Raw genomic sequence first — 21,027 nt, 5'->3', positions numbered from 1 at the left:
TCACCCCTGTAATCCTGGCACTTTGGTAGGCCAGAATGGAAAGATCGATTGAGCCCAGGAGTTCAAGACCAACCTGAGCAACATAGCAAGACTCTGTCTTCTACGAAAACAAATAAAAAGATTAGCTGGGAGTGGTGGCATGTGCCCGTGGTTCTAACTACTTGGAAGGCTGGGGTGGGAGGATCGCTTGAGCCCAGGAAGTTGAGGCTACAGTGAGCTGTGATCACACCACTGCACTCCTGTCTGGGTGACAGAGCAAGACCCTGTCTAAAACAAATGGGCATTTTGGACAATATATTCTTGATAATGGAACCTGGACAGCATTTATCAAACACGGTAGGGAAGGTTCTCATTCTGCATTATGAAAAGGACTGCCACATATCAACTGTTAGAGATAGGAAATAAGATGGAAAATTTTTAACTGTTTATTTTCTTAAAGAGACTTCCTGCCCTGCCAGAGATCTTCAATAGCCCCCAGTCAGTCATCCAGAAGCCATTCACATAATTGATTATCTTGGCTTCCACTTTGAAAGAGAACCACCTTTTGCTATACTTGGCTGCATTTTTTGCTTTAATGTCTTCTGCAGAACTAGGTTCTTCTGGTGTTTAGACGTATTTTCCTATTTTTTGAAGGGTTCTTGACCTTTTCTTGACATTGGTGACTTGGAGTCTTTTCCATTCTGGTTTGATTTTTGTGCATGATTGACTAGAGTGTCTCGTATAGATTTCTTCACTGGAGATTTGTCCTCAGTTTCCTTCTCATCTTCGTCATCATCATCTTCAGCAGCAGCCAATTTTACTTTTTTCTGCGGAACCTTGCTACCACCTCCAGGCGGGATCGCTTTCCAGATGTTCTGAAGAGTTTCACATCCTCCTGTCTCTCTGACTCTGCATCTTCCTCCCCAGCTACTAAGTGCCATCCATTGATACGCACGGGCCCTGAACCACACTTCACCCACAAGGCCACAGGTGGTGGTATTTCAGAGCCCAAGGGAAGCCCTTGGCTGTACCGATGTTTTCAAAGCCATCAGTGTTACCTTAATATATCTACCTTCATCATTCATTGCCTCTGCTTCAACAATGCACAATTCATCCTTTGTGCCAGCCCCTACGACTGTTCTTAAAGACAGCTGGTACTCATTTTCATCATCATCCATCTTAAAGTGGTCATCATTTTTTTTTTTTTTGAGTTGATGAGCAGGTGAGGTGGAGGCTGGAACACAAAGTAGATTAATACCAATACCAGGTAACTAATTCGAATCTTAGAGAGTGGAGCGGTGGGTATGTGACAAGTTCGAGGAGGCTGGTAGCTTGCGAGAGGGGCCGGAGCGCTCTGGCACTGGTTTCCCTCTGTCTCACCTCCCCAGAGATTGGACACACGTGTACATGCACACAGTCCTGATATTGTGGTTTCTGGCATGTGACATGGTACCTGTGTTGCTCTGTGGCCCTGATCCCCAGGCTGCCTCTGTGAGGCTGGAGCTCCGGGAGCAGCCCAGGGCCCAGTAGGTCCTGGCACACAGGCCACATGCTCATTTGGTTGTGTCCTGCACCGACCCTCCCTGCTGCCATCCCCGGGCTGGACGTCATTTGCAGGAAGAGCCAAGCTTCAGCAAGAGTTGGTGTCTAGAAGGAAGCACTTGAACCTCCTCTGTCGGAGACATGGAGAAAGGAAGTAGAGAACATAAAAAGGGACTGAAAAAAATGTGTGTGTATTTTCAGTGTATCTTTTTCACACCCCTACACTGCTTTGTCTGCTGGTAAACACACTGAAGGTTCTGGAATCAATTTCAAGATGGAATTGAAAAGATACTATTACATCTTCTTGTCAAATGTTAAGAACTGTTACTTTTCCTGAGATGGTACCTGCCGTTGTTCTTTGGGTAAATGAGCTACTGCATTGCTGGAGCTTCTGGTCACCAGGTGCAGTAATAGTGTTAATAGTCAGCGTTTCACCAGGCGTGCTGGTGTGAGTGGAAGGTGAAGCGATACGGGCTCCACAGAAGGTGTTGAGCGTTTACTAATCAGTGCCCTGAGTGTCTGTTCTCCACAAGGCTTGCTAGAACTAGAGTCTTAAGTGGGAAATATGGCCTGTATCAGGACATAATGCTGTGCTGGATTTATATCTTTATCCCTAAGAGTTTGTTTGACCTGTCTTAACTTTTCCCTGTTTAAAAAAAAAAAAAAAAAAAAAAAAAAAAGGCTGAATCTTCCAGTTCAGCTAACGCCGTTGAATTTCTCTTGTCCTGCAGCCGGAGTGAAGGTTCATTCTGAATGTGCGTGTGTCCACAGGAGATTTTACAGATGAGGAGCCTGAAGCTGAGAATAATTTCATGAGTTTACCATGTTCTGATTTAGCGGAGTCTGAACCGGGGGGAGTCCGTTTGCTCTTCCGCATGACTCTCTTTACCGAAAAATTCACTGAAGAGCTTTTCCGAGGAAAGCAGCCACTCCTGGCCTTCGCCCCTTTCCGCCTGACTTCTCTCCAGCCAGGCGCCCCTCCACTGCACTCCACTGCACTCCACTCCACTCCACCCCACCCCACCCTACTCCACTCCACGTTTCAGCCTGACTCTCCATCCGGGCGCCCCTCCACTGCACTCCACTCTACTTCACTGCACTCCACTCCACTCCACTCCACCCCACCCTACTCCACTCCACGTTTCAGCCTGACCTCTCTCCATCCGGGCGCCCCTCCACTCCACTCCACTCCACTCCACTCCACTCCACTCCACCCTTCCCCACCTATTCTCTGGTAGAGGCTGCCAGTCTTCATGGGCAGAAAGTATGAATGAACTAGAATTTGGCTTCAACCACTGCTTTTTGAAATGAAAAATCTCTGCCTTATTAAATTATACTGTTAATTTCGTGAGAAAGGAAAGATGGGGTTGGTGGTAGAAAGTTGTGGGGAAAGTGAATATTACCCCTTTCTTCGTATGCAAATAAAACCAGGCAAACGAATCAGAAAAACCCAAAGGGCTTAAGGTAGGAGCAGCTCAGGTTTGGGAGGGAACCCCAGCTTGGTCCTGTGGTTAGCAGATCTTTCTCTCCAGGAAAGATGATGTAACCTTGGTAAATGTGTACAACAAAGCTGGATAAACCACAGCATTGGAACGTTCATGGTGGATTGTGAGCCACGGGTTGTCTCTATCCAAACATGTAAATAAGAGTGTCAGTGCAGAAACTGCAGACCAGCCCCACGTTACCAAATTTATACCCAAATGAAGTGTACCTGGCGGCACTGTTCCTTTTGCCCGAAATCTACCCACACAGAGTGGAAAGATGGTTTCAGCGTCCCTGGTGACAGGAAAGGCTGTGCACTGCCTCTCCTGGTTTGTCATGGAGCCCAGCCAAACAAACCTAGCTACAGGCAGCCACACGCTGGAACGGGGAACACTTAGGGTGGGCACGGCCTCTTCTAAAATCCTGTCTGCTTTCTACAGCCAGTTTGCTTCAACTCCTTCACATTGGGTGGTACAGACAGACCCGGAGGGAGGCGGGGCATTGGCTTCATTTGAATGAAATGATATCCATTTAGAAACCTGAGCAGAGTCACATGTGTAGGGAAGCTAAGATACTATATCTCATCACACCTAAGGCACTGTTAATTGTAGCCCAAACCATTTTTAAAGAATTACAAAAAAAAAAGTGAAAGATGTAACTTGATTTTAGAAACAATATGGAAAATGTATGTATTAGAATGGATAAAATAAGACACTTGCACTTTGAAATTAAGAAAGATTTATTGTAAATTTCAGAAGCATCAACTGAGTGACAAACAGTGTGAGAAGATTAACCCAATTTTGAAGTTATTTAGGTGCTAAGGGTCAGGGTAGAAGTGAGTCTTGACATTTCGTAGATATATAGAAGTGTGCATTTCATTGTTATGTTTATCGAGCTTTCAAGTGGTAGAAGCTTGGATTTATAGAGTGAGAGATCCTTGTTACCAAAAATGAGGACTGGCAGGCCTGTACCCAGGAAGGCAAGTCGGGATTGCCTAGAAGAGGGCTGAGGGCTGAGTTCATGGGCTGTAGCTAAGGCCCTTCTCTTCTGAAGGAGAACTGCCTGCCTCTGGCTTCTTGGTTTCAGTTCTCCTGTGTCTCTCCTGAAATAGGAGATCAAGTTGGATCACTCATCTGCTTCAGATCCCCTGGTTAGAATCTCTCTTCCCACAGTACTTTTTAGATGTTTCTATCAGGGCACCTCTGACTGCAGATTCCACAGAGGAGAAATGCCTAAGAGCAGTTTCTCTGAAGACCTGAGTTTTATCTTAAAAGTTTATGTAGATGTTGCATTCTACTCTGATACAGGTGGTGTTCTTTGGTATAAATATATTTCAAATTACAGTACCTCTCATTTAAATTTCCTGAATTTGTTTTCCTCAGATGGATCTGTTCATTCCGCAAACATCTGTGGTCCCACTATGTGCTGGCCAGTTTTAGATACCGAGGATAAAAATGGTGAAAAGACAAAAGGTCGTCCTCTGGGAAAATGTATAATTAAGCAGGCAGTATGATTAATGGGGGGTATGCAAAATATAATCAATTGTCCTCATTTTTAAGGTACTGTCTTTTGAGGAAAATTGATTTTCCAGGAGAATGCAGCCTGATTAATCTCTCCTGTAACTTCAGGCCCCCCGTGATTGACAAGTGAGTGCCTCTAGACAGTCCCCCCGTTTAATGCGGCCTTCAGTGCCCTCCCAGCAACTTCAGCCTCTCCTCAGCTGTGGTTCCTGTTCTCCCTGAGCCTTCATCCCCAGATCTCCCAGCAGAATTCATCACCTCCCATATTCTGGTAGTTTTAGGTCAGATACTGTGTTTTAAGGTATCTCTATATCGTCAATGCCTAGCACAGTGCCTGGCGTGTATGTATGGGATGCGTTTGGGAAAGACTTCCTAGTGATGCAGGCTGTGTCCTCATGGTTGGGGCTGCTCTGAGACTGTAGTTTTTTTTTTTTTTTTTTTTTTTTTTTTTGAGACAGAGTCTCACTCTTTCTCCAATCTGAAGTGCGGTGGCGTGATCTCAGCTCACTGCAACCTCCGCCTCCTGGGTTCAAGCGATTCTCCTGCCTTAGCCTCCCGAGTAGCTGGGACTACAGGCTCATGCCATCATGCCCAGCTAATTTTTGTATCTTTAGTAGAGACGGGGTTTCACCATGTTAGCCAGGATGGTCTCAATCTCTTGACTTCGTGATCCACCCGCCTCAGCCTCCCAGAGTGCTGGGATTACAGGCATGAGCCACCGCGCCTGGCCTTGAGATTTTAGTTCTTATATCCCAATTGCTCCCCACCCATGCTTTAGATCTGATAAACACGTCGTACCACAGTTTTTATTTTATCCATTTGTGAGCGTAATTACTGATCTTTCTTTTAAGAGAGAATCTTCATATAAATAGAAAAAAAAATAGAGATCACCTAGATCTCCTTATCTTAATTGGGAAAGTTTTTCAATTAAAAAAAAAATTTGAAGCTTTAATTCTTCAACATGAAACACTATGTAGAGGAACGTTAGAAACTGTGTTGGGGGGCCGGGCACAGTGGCTCCCGCCTGTAATCCCAGCACTTTGGGAGGCCGAGGCAGGCGGATCACAAAGTCAGAAGTTCGAGACCAGCTTGACCAATATGGTGAAACCTTGTCTATACTAAAAATATAAAAATTAGCCAGGTGTGGTGGCGGGCCCCTGGAGTTCCAGCTAATCAGGAGGCTGAGGTAGGAGAATCGCTTGAACCCAAGAGGCAGAGGTTGCAATGGGCCGAGATCAAGCCCCTGCCCTCCCGCCTGGGCAACAGAGCGAGACTCATTCTCAAAAAAAAACAAAAAACAAAAAAGAGAAAAACTGTTCAGATTTTGTGTGTGCAAGTGTGTCTTCCAGTCTCAGGTAGATCCAGGTGAGTTTAGAGGTCGTCGGTGTTGACGCATCTAAAACCACGCAGGAAACAGCTGACGATCGTGTGCCTGAGTGCAGCCCTGGAGCAGCCCAGGGGTGCCCCGATTGGCAACAGTGGGAGTTGGGAAAAGAGAGGGAGGCCAGAGGGTGGGTGTGTGCAAAGAGACTCACGTCTCACTAGGTTCTTTCCATTTTCATTTTTTAGCCATATGCAGGTATCTTTAGCCTTTTTGTATTTGAAATATAACTTACTTACAGAAGCATATGAAACAAATATGTAGTGAATAATTATAAAGCAAATTCCCACATAACCACCACTCAGGCTGGGCACCCTAAAAGCCCCCGTAAGTCTTTTATAGTTTTAGGGATGCCTGTTTCTACCTATAAATGGAATTATGCTGAATAAATCCTCCTTATCGGCCCCTTTGATGCAACAGTATTCTGTAAGGCGTATCCATATTGTGTATAGCTGTATTTCATTCATCTCTATCGCTTTGGAATGTTACAGAGACTGCATTTGCATTTACCTAATCCACCACTAATGGGCATTTGGTTGTTTCTAGTCTGAGCTGTTAGGACGGTGTGCTGTGGACATTCTTTTACCTCGGTTGCGATGCACATGTGTGTGAGTGTCGTGAGGTGGCACGCCAGGAGTGCTGTCCTGGCTGTCAGCTGCGTGTATCCTCAACACCACTGATAACGCACTGTCCCGCCCATGGGTGGTGTTCGGGCTCCAGCCACAAAGCAGCTCCTTGAGGCACTATTTGGTGTTCGCAGTAGTGGTTTTAATTTGCATTTCTCTGGTTATTATTAAGATTGACGATCCCTTCATAGTGATTAGCCATTTGGATATATTTTGTGAAGAACCTGGTTAAGACTTTTGCCTGTTTTTCTGTTTGTACTCTGAAGCTTTCTTACTGAGTTATTGGACATGTTTATGTATTCTGGGAATGAGTCTGTGGGTTATATGTATTCAAATAGTTCTATCCTGTGACTTGCCTTTTCATCCTTGTGGGTGTCTTGGTGAAGAAAAATGTTTAGTTTTAATATAGATCAACCAGTCTTTTAACGATTACTGGCTTTGTGTCTAAGGAAGTCCTTCTCTACTTCTTTCCCTACGTAAGACATTCTTCTATATTATTTTTTAAAAGCATTAGAGTTTTGCCTTTCAGATTTAAGTCTAACCCACCAGCAGTTTTTTTTTTAATATATATGTATATAATTTGATCCAGTTTCTTCCTTTCTTTCTTTGTTCTTTTCTTTCCTTTCTTTTTTGTCACTGTGTACCTAGTTGTCCCAACACAACATGTTGAAAGGCCGACTTTTCCTCACTCGTCTGCAGCCTGCTGCTGTCACAAGTCAGGTGTCGATTTACGCACAAGCCTGTGTGACAGCACGGAGCCTGGCTGCTTTCATTCGTGAAGCTTTACAGGAAGTCTTGATTTCTAGAACAGCAAGTCCTCCAGCTTTGTTCTTCTCGGGGGTGTCTTGGTTAGTCTTAACGCCTTGCATTTCCACATACGTTTTAGAATCCATGTATTCAGTTCCACAGAAGTGTGTGTTGGGATATGGATTGGGACAGCATTGAATCCATAGGTCAGTTTCTTACTCGGGTAACTGTTATCCACAGGCTGCCAGAGCAAGCATCAAATCAATGGTTAGCTAGTAAAAGCTGCCCTCTGAGTCGGAGATGGGTGCACGGGGCCGTTCTCACTGCTCCTGTCAGCGTTGCACAGAGGTTCTGGTCAGCACAGTAGATAAGAAAGAGATGAACAGTGTGGGGACTTGCAGATGAAAGGAAAACCAGAGGGATTTACAGATATGTTATCAGAACGCATGAGAGTTGAGCAAGATAGCTACATATAGAAGGGATACTCAAAAACCATTTTTTCTCTATTGCAACAGCAGTTAGAAAATTAAATGTTTTTAAAGATACCATTGATGATGACATCAAAACATAGCAAATACCTAAGAATAAAATCTAAAAATTAATGCTTCGCACATTTTTGAAAGAAAATTAGAAGACTTTGTTGGGGGACATTTAAAGAGAACTTGAGTAATTGGCAAAATAGTCCATGTTCGTGCACTGGAAGACTCAATCCTGCCAAATTCTTAAGTTCTCCCCAGATCTGTATGGGAAATACAAAGGGCCACAAGCAATGAAACCATGAGGAAGGACCAGGCGCAGGAGTCAACTAGACATTAAGTCCTTTAGGGCTCTAGAAACTGAGACTCCAGGTGGTGCAGGATGAGGCAGTGGCCAAGAAGAGAGAGAACCCTGCCTGCACAGACCGTGCTCTAGGACAGAGGAGACACTAGAAGTCATGGAGAAATGGTCATTTCAAAAAATGGCATGTAAATATTATCTTTAAAAACAAAATAGTACTGCTGAGCTTTTGTTTACTTGGTGGGGGAAACTCATCCTCTGCTAAGTTTCCTCATCTGGGACACAGAGGGGAATGGAATTTAGTACATATTAATGACAAATCCCAAATTTGCCTCAAGTTGTTAGTTCAACTTTGTTCCTACTCGCTTTGTACTAAGAATAAATATATTTGAAAGACAAGATGGCACTGTCGCTAAAGGTTGGCTCCTGCCTTTCCGAGAGCTTGAGCACTTCTTTGTGTTTTGCGGGAGATCTCTTATCTGTAGACTCGCCACTTGCATAGACCTCCCCAGGACCCTGGGAGCACCGTGCATGGAAGAATGCGTGTGGGGCTGGCGTGGCGGCTCACGCCTGTCATCCCAACATTTTTGGGAGGCTGAGGCAGGAGAATCACTTGAGCCGAGGAGTTCAGGACCAACCTTAGCCAACACAGTGCGATTGTGTCTCTATAAACAATTTAAAATTTAGCCGGGTGTGGTGGTGCATGCCTGTATCCCAGCTACTCAAAGGGAGGGCAGGAGGATGGCTTGAGCCTGGAAGGTCGAGGTTGCAGTGAGCCAGGATTATACCACTGTACTCCAGCCTGGGCAACGTAGTGAGACCCTGTCTCTAGTTAAAACAGTAAAAACATACATGGAAGCTGAGGGTGGTGCTTGACCTGATCTCACTGTGGTCTCTGTGTCTGAAACTTGGTTGCGTCAGCTGCTTAGTGAATACTACCTGAGTGACCAGGAAGTACTTCCCACCCTTATGAGCCTGCACCTCCTGGGGTATCTTTTGAGTTGTCACTGTCTAGGCTGGTGGTTTTTGCAGCTGTGTCTCCTTGCTCCATCGGGGTAATGTTTATTTGGAAGACCCCAACATCTGTGCAGCAGAAAGTCCTGGTTCTGCTGCCTTTCTGCAGCTGCGATGCTGAAAGTTGATCCTTTATGGTTTCTTGGAGCATTTCTTTTGACCACCAAGACTTGTCGTGTAAATGTGAGCTTGGCTTCTTTTTTTCAATCAGTTTCCTATCCACAAGCAGTTTACATGGTGCCTCTTGGTGCATAGTGACGATTTAGTGATTCAGCCTTACTTCCTCATAGTCTGTGATTTGGTGGCTAAGCATGTATGTCACAGCTCTCACTCCCTTCTGTAATTGAGGTGCATGTTGCTAGCAGCATCAGTGAAGCTGACTGTGGCATTCACCATTTAGGACTCATTTACAAAAGCCTTCACCGCCCAGTAGTGGTCTCCAAACTCTTCTGTCCACACTTGCCTGGAAGCAAAAACAACCTCCAGCACACACCTCCACTGCATCCAAATTCGTCTATTGAGTATTAGTATGTCGTAATTTCTTGTTCTTTGTAGAAGAAAAAAGTATAAATAGACACTGCTGTTTTCTTTCTACATCCCAATCTTGAGTAACCCCCAGGCTCACCCCGCACTCTGGAGACCAGTGGCCAGTGAAATGCATTCAATTCCTGTGCCTCCCTGACTGTTGGGGCCAGGGGCATGTAGAAAGCTAGACAGGAGTGCTCCCATCCTACTTTAAAGGACACCTTTGTTAAGCATCTCTATTTATCACTGATTAATAACAGGCTTCCTTTTAGTAAATACGTTTTTGAAAGAATAGCACATTTTTTCTCTTTTTTTTCTCTTTTTTTTTTTTTTTTTTTTTTGGAGACAGAGTCTCGCTCTGTCACCCAGGTGGGAATACAGTGGTGTGATCTCAGCTCACTGCAACCTCTGCCTCCTGGGTTCAAGCGATTCTCCTGTCTCAGCCTCCTAAGTAGCTGGGATTACAGGCACCTGCCACCACCAGCTAATTATTTTGTATTTTTAGTAGAGATGTGGTTTCATCATGTTGGCTAGGCTAGTCTGGAACTCCTGACCTCAGATGATCCGTCCACCTCGGCCTCCCAAAGTGCTGGGATTACAGGCATGAGCCACCACGCCCAGCCAGAGTAGCACGTTCTTATCTCCACTTTCTTTCTGTCGTTTTGGATGTCCTGGGTCTTTTCTCCTCTCCCCCTACAGGTTTTGCATGAGTATGTCCATGTATATTGCTCCTGGGTATGATTGAGGATTTATCTTGAACTATTTGGAAATTGTCTCAAATTCACAATAACATGTTAATTAGAATAATGGGAAAAGCTAAAATGATCTATACAAGTATAAGGCATTTGTAATAACACTTTACTGTTAAAAATCAGAATGCATAATGGTATAAAGCATATTCTTCCACCACCTCCACCCATTTTTATTTCCCAGTGCTACAGTCCTGTTAACACAGCAGAAAATAAGATTTTTTAAATATGTTGATAAAGAAGTTGTTAACTTGCATTCAAAAAAAAATACGGAAATATTTGATAGGGCCAAGGATGCATTTTTTTACTTTTGTACCCAACTCATTGTTACAGGTTTTTTTTAAAAAACAGTAAAATTCTTAAAAAAAAAAAAAATTGGTCAAATGAGATTTTTTAAATGAAAAAAAGAGCTCATAAGATTATAATCACAAGCATATCTGCTTATAGTCTATAAGCAAAAATAGTACAGAAACACCCTGTCTGGAAGCCTAGGATAATTGAAATTCACTTGCCTTTTAGAACATTTTGGATAGAAATTTTATTAAAAACAGTGTTACTCTGCTCTTCCTTCTTAATTGTAATAAATTTGCTTTTGTGTTTGGATGACAACTTAGTCTTTATTCTGAGTATCAGTTCCTGTGCAGTGTTTATAAAACGAAGGATGCTTTTAGGGCATTTCAAGGCATATGAGTTATTTAACTCCACTCTGAATGATCCAACATCCTTTTGAGTTTCAGTTCCCTGAAAAGGGTACATTTGGCCCTCGTGTCTGTATCTGCCACTTCATCGCAGCGCAGCCTTAGGCAAGCTATGCTGGCTCTCGTACCTGTGTCCTTGCCTCCAGATGGGGTAACGGCACTGGCTTGGACTGCTGTTAGGAGGATTTGGCGAGGACATGTTCTTGAAGAACTTAACTGACCACTCCTTAGGAGCCAAGCTGTGCATAGCATGGCTCATAGGGGGAATGGTGGACTCTCAGCTCTCCGTAGTGCCAAGAATGTGAGAATGCCAAACAGCTCCAAATACACAGGCCGCGACAGCACACATGAGCTCATTTCAGGTAATCCTGGCAAATTAGGATACAAAGGTGTAGAACTGATGGGAATTGAAGGCAAGCAAAGCGGTAATTCCAAAAATGAACCTTTTTCATCGAAAAAGGCTTGGATATCTGAATGTGAAGAGTCCTGAACATTGTAATGACGGTTACTCGTTTCAAATAGTTGCGCAGCCACTGAGTTCTTAGAGTGTTTAGCAATCAAGTTTTTGTTCTCGTGGTGTTTTAGGATCCTACAGGCAGTACACTCCACTCCCGTGGCCTTGCGTGTGTGCTTCTGGTCTCTGAATGCAGTGTAGGAAACGGAAGCGGTAGCTTCCCACAGAATGGGTCTGCTCAGACAGGAGAGTCTGTGTGTGTGCCTGTTATTTGCAAGGCTCAATGTTGGGCATTTGGGCATATAGAGAACTAGAAGACATAATCACACGGCACCTACCCTCAAAAAGCATCTAGTTGGGAGTAAGAGGTACTAAGCAGAGTGCTGTTTAAAGCTCTAACAAGTGCCAAATGACTTGCTCAGAGTCATACATCTTACCTAGGCAGTAAGGAAAGGCCTTGTAGAAGAAACCTCAACAGGAAGTTGACAGTAGGGGCAGGGAAGGGAAAGAGGAGTGTGGAAATGCTCAGCACCAGAGGAAGCGCAGGAGCTGCAGGAAAGCAGGAAAACCCGCCACCCCCAGGACACTCCCTGGAGCGAGGCTGGCGTGAGGCAGTGGGTCTCAGGGCCCCAGTGCTCCTAAAAAACTATGCAGGACCCGAAAAAGCACTCTTTATGTGAATTTAGCTATTGCTATTGACCAATTTGAAATTAAACTGGAAAAATGTTTAAACATGTATTAATTTATTAAAATATAATAAACCTATTACATTTTAACAGAAATAGCACATTTTTAATGATTTAGCCACGTTGACCAGTGGCTCACACCTGTAATCCCAGCACTTTCGGAGGCCGAGGCAAGTGGATCACTTGAGGCCAGGAGTTCAAGACCAGCCTGGCCCACATGGTGAAACCCCGTCTCTACTAAAAATACAAAAATTAGCTGGGTGTGGTGGCGCACATCTTTAGTCACAATTGCTGGGGAGGCTGAGGCACAAGAATCTTTTGAACCCAGGAGGCAGAGGTTGAAGTAAGCCAAGATCACACCACTGCATTCCAGCCTGGGCAACAGAGCGAGACTCTGTCTCAAAAAGAAAGAAAGAAAACACCCATGTTTTCCAAAACAAAACCTAATTTAGTGGTAAGAGTAGCATAGTTTTATACTTTTGCAAGTCTCTGTAATGTCTGGCTTAATAGGAGACATTAAGACAAGGATTCCCCCGTCCGCTTCTGCATTTGGTCTGTTGCCATATATTGCTCTGGTGGAAGTTTGGAAAAACGTGGTCGGGAAGGGAGGAGTATTTTAGTAGCCTTTTCAGATAGTCGTGGACATTTGCTTTGATATTACACCAGAACTTAGCATGGGTAGTTTCTTAAAGGAATCTGTAATGTGGAATCTGAAACCGTATCAGTGAAAGCTGTCTGTAAATTTTATTCCTTTAAATCAAGTGGTCTACTTTGTCCTTTGGATGGCTCTTTTGCTCTGGAATGGTGTTAACACTATTTATTCATCATTTGGAAAATACTTGTTCACCGAGTTATGCAAATCTCCTAAGTCATTTTGCAAATCTTTGACGCATTTCAGTATGTGTATCAGTCAGTGCCATTTATTAATATCACCACTGATCTCCTCTTCAGCCCGGGGAAGCTGTCACACTCCCAGTGGCAGATAGTTTTCCAGACTTCCCAGAATACTGGACAGTCATTCAGAGCTTGGTTTGAATTTAGCTTCATCCACTTGCCAGCCCTGCAGTGATTTTTCTAAACCTCTTTCTTTATCTCTGTTGTGCAGTTATAAAGATTAAATGACAAGAAAGTGTCAATCTGTGTAAAGTTTTTAGGATGATATCTGGCCCAGGTAAGCACTTACTAAGTAATCGTTATCGTTACTGCTGTTTCTAACGTCAGTCATCGTGTGTGATAAGCCTTGACTGTAGACCAGGGTGAGGGAAATGCAATGTGCTTGGTGGGGCTGTAAGGTGCTAACTCTTTGAATGTTTGGAAGGAACATCAGTTTGGACTGTTACATCTTTGGACTGATGCCAGTTGCTCTGTCTGTCATCTAGCAAGCATGGACAACCACCTGCCCTTCCCATGTTGTAAGCTGAGAGCCTATAGACAGACAGAAGGAGGCACCCTTCCCCCTCTGGTCTTTTTTACCCTGCCTGAACCTAAATTCTGCAGCTATCACCTGGTGTGAATGTGTCCACGCCCTTTCCCCAGACATGGACCTTACTGGTTGCCTCTCATTCCGTTGCCCAACACGGTGCCTGTGATGATTGCTGCTCAGATAGTACTTGTTGAATGAACACATGTAGATGGAGTTTATTTCGAACAGTGCTCTCAACATGGTTTGAAAGACTTAAAAAGCGTAACAGCTTCATCATACCAAACATATAGTATGACCAGCAACTAGTTGGTTTTTTTCTTTTTATTTTCTTTAGGGAATATTTAACCTTTGTATACCCCACGCCATCTCCTTTTTTCTTGAACCTCTACCAAAATAAAAATAGCAGAAAGCTTAAATGTGTTTCACAATAACTTTGCATTAAGCACTTTTGCTTTCTGCTTTTCAGATGTTCCTCCTGCTGATCAAGAGAAGCTTTTTATCCAGAAGTTACGTCAGTGTTGCGTCCTCTTTGACTTTGTTTCTGATCCACTAAGTGACCTAAAGTGGAAGGAGGTAAAACGAGCTGCTTTAAGTGAAATGGTGGAATATATCACCCATAATCGGAATGTGATCACAGAGCCTATTTACCCAGAAGTAGTCCATATGGTAAGTGATTGCAGGTTAACCAGTGTGTCCCGGTTCTGATTTAGAAACAGGACAGGGCAAGACATCTGAGCCTAACACAGTACTACCCAGGAGAAGCATCCTCCTGTTCCAGAATTTGTAGTTGTACTTGAAGAATGAAAATTTTCTTTGTATCCTGGATTATAATGATGATAATAGTAAGGGAAGTCAGTTGCCTTCTAGGGACCAGTCTAAGTGCTTTGCATTTATTAACTCATTTAATCCTCACAACTACCCTATGGGGTAGAAATGTTAGAATTTGTATTTCTATGTATTATTTTATGCTCTTTAAATTTTTTTAAAACGTATTTAACATTAATATACTAGTGCCCTTTTATAGTTCAGAAGTAAAAATTTTGTCCATCCATGTGCAGGAAAATTCTCACGATGGGATAGAGTTGAAATATTGACAGAACCAAACTGCTGTCAGAATAGTTCATACTTATTGGCTGAGAAGGCCTCCGCCTGTCAGTGCTGGGATCAGGACAGCCCATGCTGATTGGCTGGGAAGGCCTTCCTCTATCAATGCTTCCTCTGTCATTCCTCTATCAATGACAGTATGTCCTGACTGGCTGAGATAGTCTTATCATCCTGCAGTTAGTTCCCTGTTGGTTTTTTTCAGCCCCCAGATCTCAGTCCTCTGAAGTGTCATACTTTACAGCCCATTCCTCAGTCAGTACCACCTGGAAACACTTAATTCAGTGCCATTACCAAAATTTGCTGTTTGACACTGAAATCCAGTTTTCTGTTGAGTTTTCTTGAAGTGTTGATATTTTATCTGCCTTTGAAACTAGTGCCACACACACACAGTTATTAGGGAGTCATTGTGGCTTAGTGTAAAATGTTAGATCCAATTTTCATTGAGCTCTTTGTTAAGTTACCGAATTTTTTTTTCCAAAGCTATATATTTCAGAATTGACTAGACTTCTTGACCTAAAATACTTTTATTTCCTTCTTTAGTACGTTTGCTTCGGAAAAAGATAAAAGTAATGTTCTTTGTTGTAGTTCAGTCTACTGTGTCAGAGGCTGAGATCAACTTGATTGTTTTAACTTGTTGTTAACTCTTAACGTTCAGAATTCACTGGCATGGCTACTGTGTAGTCGGCCTAAGGACTGCAAAAGCCATGCGGGTTCCTGTCCCAGACTTGTGCCTGAAGAATAGTTATAGGCATAAACTGAGCAGAGAATATAAACCCTAAAACCTTACCTGTTCAGACTAATGACACTTGAGGAATAGCTTTTTTTCTTTCTTTTTCTTTCATTAATTTTAACTCTCAATTACTTTGGAAGCCAACTCTAGCCCCAGAATCATAAAAATCTCTAATATTTTCTCCTATTACTTTCATAATTTTGTTTTGCACATTGCATTTTATAATCATTTTTCTTTAAGTATGGATATGTAATAGTTGTACATATTTATGGAGCGTGTGATATTTAGATGGAAGCATAGAATCTGTAATGATCAAATCAAGGTAATTGGGGTTTCCATCACCTCAAGCGTTTATCATTTCTTTGTGTTAGGACATTCCAGTTTTGTTTTGTCTTTTTTTTATGATGTGGGTTAGGGTAGAACTTCATTTTCTCTTAAATTTATTTTCTTCTAAAATTATTGAAAAATTATTTCTCCCTACATCATGTATTGAATATTTCATTTCCCCCTGTTGCTTAATGCTTCCTTATTATGTATTCATTTTATTGTATTATATGTTAGATTTATAAGTATATAAATTCTATATTACGTTTACGTGTGTGGAAGATTTTCCTGTGTTTGAGAAAGTCTCTGATTCCCACTCTTTAACCTAAGAGGAAAGAGTCTACAAAGAATGACAAGGCTCCTGTTGGCCTGGTTCAGGTCAAATGCCTGCCCTTGAACCAGGTGTGCTCCCCACTGCCTCTCCTCTATATTTCACAGCAGCAGTGTGAGTTACTGGCACCACTTAGGATACTTAAAAGCCCTTGAGGCTGTTTTTATAGATGAAGTCGTCATTGCCTCTCCTCTCCCTGTTATAATTGTTTCCTAACTTGATTCTCCTCCTGCTGTCTTAACTTGTTTCCCACCCGAACCTCACGCCAGACTGCAGAGTGTTGTCAGCCCCGGGCTCCCTAAGCAGTAAGCAGACACTGACTGAGCATCCACCGTGGGCCAGACACGTTTTGGGGTGAGGAAATAGAATGGCGAACAAGACTTCTGCCCTCCTAAAGCTTTCATTTTCATGTGGGAGACAACCATAAAATAAGCCAACCAATAATATATCATGTTAGATTGCAGTAATGCCGTGAATAAAAGTCATCCAGGTGAAACAGAGTTGCAAGACTGGGAATGTGATTTCTGCCTTCTGCCCACGTGGGCGGGAAGAAGGCACGGAGTGGAAACTTGGTGATGAATTAGACCGTCCCGTGAAGATGGAGGCACATGAGATGCTTTTCTGTGGTCACTGTGAGAGCAGGGGACAGTTCATTTCCTTTCCTTTCTGCTCTAAGTTCAGCAGAGTTGATGAGAAGTATAGTGAAAGAAGGAAGAACACAGGTGGTGGGGTGGTGCCTGGCCGTGGTTTGTGACCCTCTTGTCAAGAATTTAAGCAGCCTGTACAAGGCGTCTGTCCCAAGCAGTGCCTGGGCCTGGTGTGGCAGGTGGCAAAAGCCTGGGCCTCTTTGTGGTTCACGTCTGGTGAGAAGCTCTGCAGCTTAGAGCCCCTGTGTGCTCAACACTTAAGCAGCCTTTAGCCATGCCTGTTGTTCTGTTTGTTTCTTGTTGGGGGTGGGAGTGTGTATATTTTGGTCATAATATTTTTAGAGACATTAATTTCCACTTTTTTTGAAAAATCCAAAGCTTTATAGTTGTACTCCTAATGCTGCTACTTTTAAGTATCCTGCTTATTAGACTGGACTGCTAGATGTGTTGTTTTTTTTTAACAGATCTACTGATACATTATTCACATAGCTTAGAATTCACCCATTTAAAGTGTGTGAGTCAGTGATTTTTAATATGAGTATGGGATTGTACAGCCATTTTCACATCTGGTTTTAGAACTGTTTCATCCCCTCCAAAAGAAATCCTGCACTCATTAATAGTCACTGCCATTGTTCCCTCCTCCCTCACCCGCCCCTAGCCCTGAGCAACCACTGATTGACTTTTTGTCTCTATGGATTTGCCTGTTGTGGACATTTCATATAAGTGGAATTACAGAATATGTACCCTTTGGTGTCGGCCTTCCTTCACTTAGCATAATGTTTTCAAGGTCCATCCACATGCCAGTACCTCATTCCTTTTTATTGCCCCGTAATATTCCGTTGTACAGATACACGACATTTTATTTATCCATGTATCTGTTGATGGACGCCGTATTATTTCCATTTGGGGGCTGTTATGAATGACTGCTGTGTGAACACTGATACACAAGCTTTTGTATGAACGTGTGTTTTCATATCTCTTGGGCATATACCTAGGAGCAGAGTTGCTGGGTCATGTGGTAACTTGAACATTTTGAAGAACTACCAGACCGTTTTCACAGTGGCTGCACCGTTTTACGTTCGTATCAGCAGTGTACCGGCGTTCCAGTTTCTCCATCTCCTCAACACTTGATATGATCTGTTTTATTGCAGCCGTCCTAGTGGGTATGAAGTGCACCTCATTGTGGTTTTGATGTGTGTTTCCCGACAGCCAGTTATGCTGAGCAGCTCCTTGTGTGTTGTGTATTTTTATACATCATAGACTTTAGAGCTAGAAATTAATGGAAACATACTGATCATCTAGCTTGACCCTTTTCTTTTCCAGATAAAAAAGCTTATTGGGTTCAGAGAGATGCGGGTGGTGAGAAGCAATTCCTAGGGGAGCCAGCTCCTGGCGTGCAGTTTCCCAGGTCTAAGTTATACCAGCTCCATCATTAATTTCAGCCGTGTTTAAATATAATCAGCCACCTGTTTTTTTCAATTAAATTATCTAGTTAATCTGTTTCTCGGGCATGGACCTTCTTCTGATAGTCAAAACACCAGTAGCAAAACTAATTATAGCTTTTTAAAAACTCAGTGTCGTAAAAGTAAAGCTGCTTTGTTAACAGTAACTAAAGAGTTAAGGTTAGGGGTTGCACCCTTTCAAAATCTGAAAAATTGACATATCTAGCAGTTTTTACATGATTTCAGAGGGTGCAAGCCTCCTAGAGCCTACAGTAGACCCCAGATTAGGAAATGTAGAGTCTCTTATCTTCTAAATCAGGGTTCTCATCCACATCAGGGGATCAGAGATACCTGGTCTCCTCGAGAGCCTTTCAGAGGGTCTGTGATGTTAGAACTATTTCCATCATACTGCTAAGACTTTCATTGACTTTTTCACCCTGTTGAAATCTGCACCGATGGTGCAGAGGCAGTAGTAGGTACAACATCTGGCACCTTAGCAAGAAGCACAGGGGTGGCACCAAGCTGACAACCACACACCCAGTAGAAACAAAAACTGCCAGTTTCACTTAGTGGCCTGAATGAAGCAATAGAATAGATTAATTTTATTATTTCATGACCCTTGTGCACACATGGCCTTAGGACTCTATGATGAAATGTGAAGTTTTCATAAAACTTTTCTGCTGCTGGTGCAATAGTCAGGAGGGAAAGCTCTTGTGCAGTGGCGCTGTCGGCCAAACTTGCTGCTGTTTTCATGGAACACCGTTTTTACCTGAAAACTGGCAGACAGACCAGTTATTCAGACTTTGAATATTTGGCGGGCATCTTCTGAAAAAAGAAGCAAAATGAGAAAGTCACTTTAAGGAAAATAACTGACAGCATTTGTTGTCAGTGATAAAATTTGAGCTTTCTAGGGAAATTTTGTTTCATTTTGTTTTTAGAGATGCAGTCTTGCTCTGTCGCCCCGGCAGAGTACACTGGCGTAGTCATAGCTCGCTGCAGCCTCGACCTCCTGGGCGTGAGTGATCCTGCCACCTCAGCCTCCTAAGTCGCTGGGACCAGAGGCATGCACCACCATACCCAGCTGATTTTTTTATTTTTTTGTAGACGCAGGGTCTCCACTCTATTGGCCAGGCTGGTCTCGAACTCCTGTGCTCAAGCAATCCACCCGCCTCGGCCTCCCAAAGTGCTGGGATTATAGGCATGAACTATCACACCCAGCCAGAAATTTTGAATTTTGGAAAATTTATATGCAGCAGGGTGAGCTTCAGCCTCCCAAAGCTGCAGACACTCCTGCTGAGCTCAGTGGTGATGGGAATGAGCAGGATTTTTAATAGATATGAAGTGAGTCACCACTTGGAAGAGCCACATAACTCAGTGAACGAGTATTTTCCAAATGACCAGTAGAGGTTACAGAGTCATTTGTGGCAAGAGAGCCATTCAGAGCGCACGATCCAGCGCTGGATTTGAATGTGAGAGGACAGACCCTCATTGATGGGTTTCAGCACCCATGCAGGAGCTCACCCTAATAAACTACTACTGGTTGAATTTTGGTGTAGACAATGAAAACACTATTAGATAGATACTCCTTCCTCGTCAACTACGTTGTCTGTGTGGGACCAGACTTTCATCCTGTATTTCAACCTAAGCATTCTGAACACAGAAGCAGATATGATAATCCAGCATTTTTCTATTAAACCAGATGTTAAAGAGATTTACAGAAATGTAAAACAATGCCACTTTGCTCACTTATTTGTTTTGGAAAATATAGTTATCATGCATAAATATATGTCATTTATACTAAGACATGATATTTTTTCTTTTTTTTTGTTTTGTTTTTTTTCAGATGAGGTCTTGCTCTGTTGCCCAGACTAGAGTACAGCAGCATGGTCATTACTCACTGCAGACTCAAACTCCTGGGCTCAAGCAATCCTCCCCTCCCCCTGCCTCAGCCTCACAAGTAGCTGAGTCTACACTACAAGTGTGTGCCACTACACCTAGCTGGTTTTTTTTTTAAGAGATGGAGTCTGGGCCAGGCGCAGTGGCTCACGCCTGTCATCCCAGCACGCTGGAAGGCCAAGGCAGGCGGATCACCTGAGATCAGGAGTTCGGGACCAACCTGGCCATTGTGATAAAACCCTGTCTCTACTAAAAATACAAAAATTAGCTGGGTTTGGTAGCGCACACTTGTAATCCCAGCTACTTGGGGGGCTGTGGCAGGAGAATCGCTTGAACTTGGAAGGCAGAGGTTGCAGTGAGCTGAGATTGAGCCACTGCACTCCAGCCTGGGCAACAGAGTGAGACTCCGTCTCAAAAAAAAAAAAAGAGATGGAGTCTGGTTACATTTCCTGAGTTGGGCTTGAACTCCTGGCCTCTAGTAATCATCCTGCCTCAGCCTCCCAAGTTGGGATTTTTTTTTTAAATTTCTCTGGTTTAATTTCTAATATGGCCAATATCAATAGATGCAATTCTTGTAAACAAAAGTTCTTTAGGATTTGTAACTGTTTTGAGGAGTTTAGTAGGGGCCTGAGACCAAAAAGTTTGAGAGCTACTTTTCTAAAACAGTGCTACTCAAAGGCTGCAGCTTCAACAGCCTTTAAGCTTGTTAGAAATGCAGATTCTTGGCCGGGTGTGGTGGCTCACACCTGTAATCCCAGCACTTTGGGAGGCCAAGGCTGGCGGATCACCTGAGGTTGGGAGTTCTAAACCAGCTTGGCCAACATGGTGAAACCCCATTTCTACTAAAAATACAAAAAATTAGCCGGATGTGGTGGCAGGTGCCTGTAATCCCAGCTACTTGGGAGATTGAGGTAGAAGAATCACCTGAACCCGGCAGTGGGCGGTTGCAG

General features: G+C 43.3%; 1 protein-coding gene across 11 annotated transcripts in view; it reads left to right on the top strand.

Moving 5' to 3' along the window:
* The window catches only part of PPP2R5C (protein phosphatase 2 regulatory subunit B'gamma), a 167,621-nt gene that overhangs the window by 82,023 nt on the left and 64,571 nt on the right, over positions 1-21,027 (top strand). For all 11 annotated transcript variants that reach the window (XM_050796721.1, XM_050796719.1, XM_050796722.1 and 8 more), the window contains one exon: positions 14,070-14,269. In XM_050796721.1, the coding sequence (XP_050652678.1) occupies positions 14,070-14,269 (200 nt within the window). The remainder of the gene's footprint in view (positions 1-14,069; positions 14,270-21,027) is intronic.

Source organism: Macaca thibetana, chromosome 7 (genome assembly GCF_024542745.1).
Source record: "Macaca thibetana thibetana isolate TM-01 chromosome 7, ASM2454274v1, whole genome shotgun sequence".
Taxonomy (NCBI): Eukaryota; Metazoa; Chordata; class Mammalia; order Primates; family Cercopithecidae; genus Macaca; species Macaca thibetana.
The sequence above is the reverse complement of the archived record's forward strand: the minus strand, read 5'-3'. Positions and strand labels throughout refer to the sequence as shown.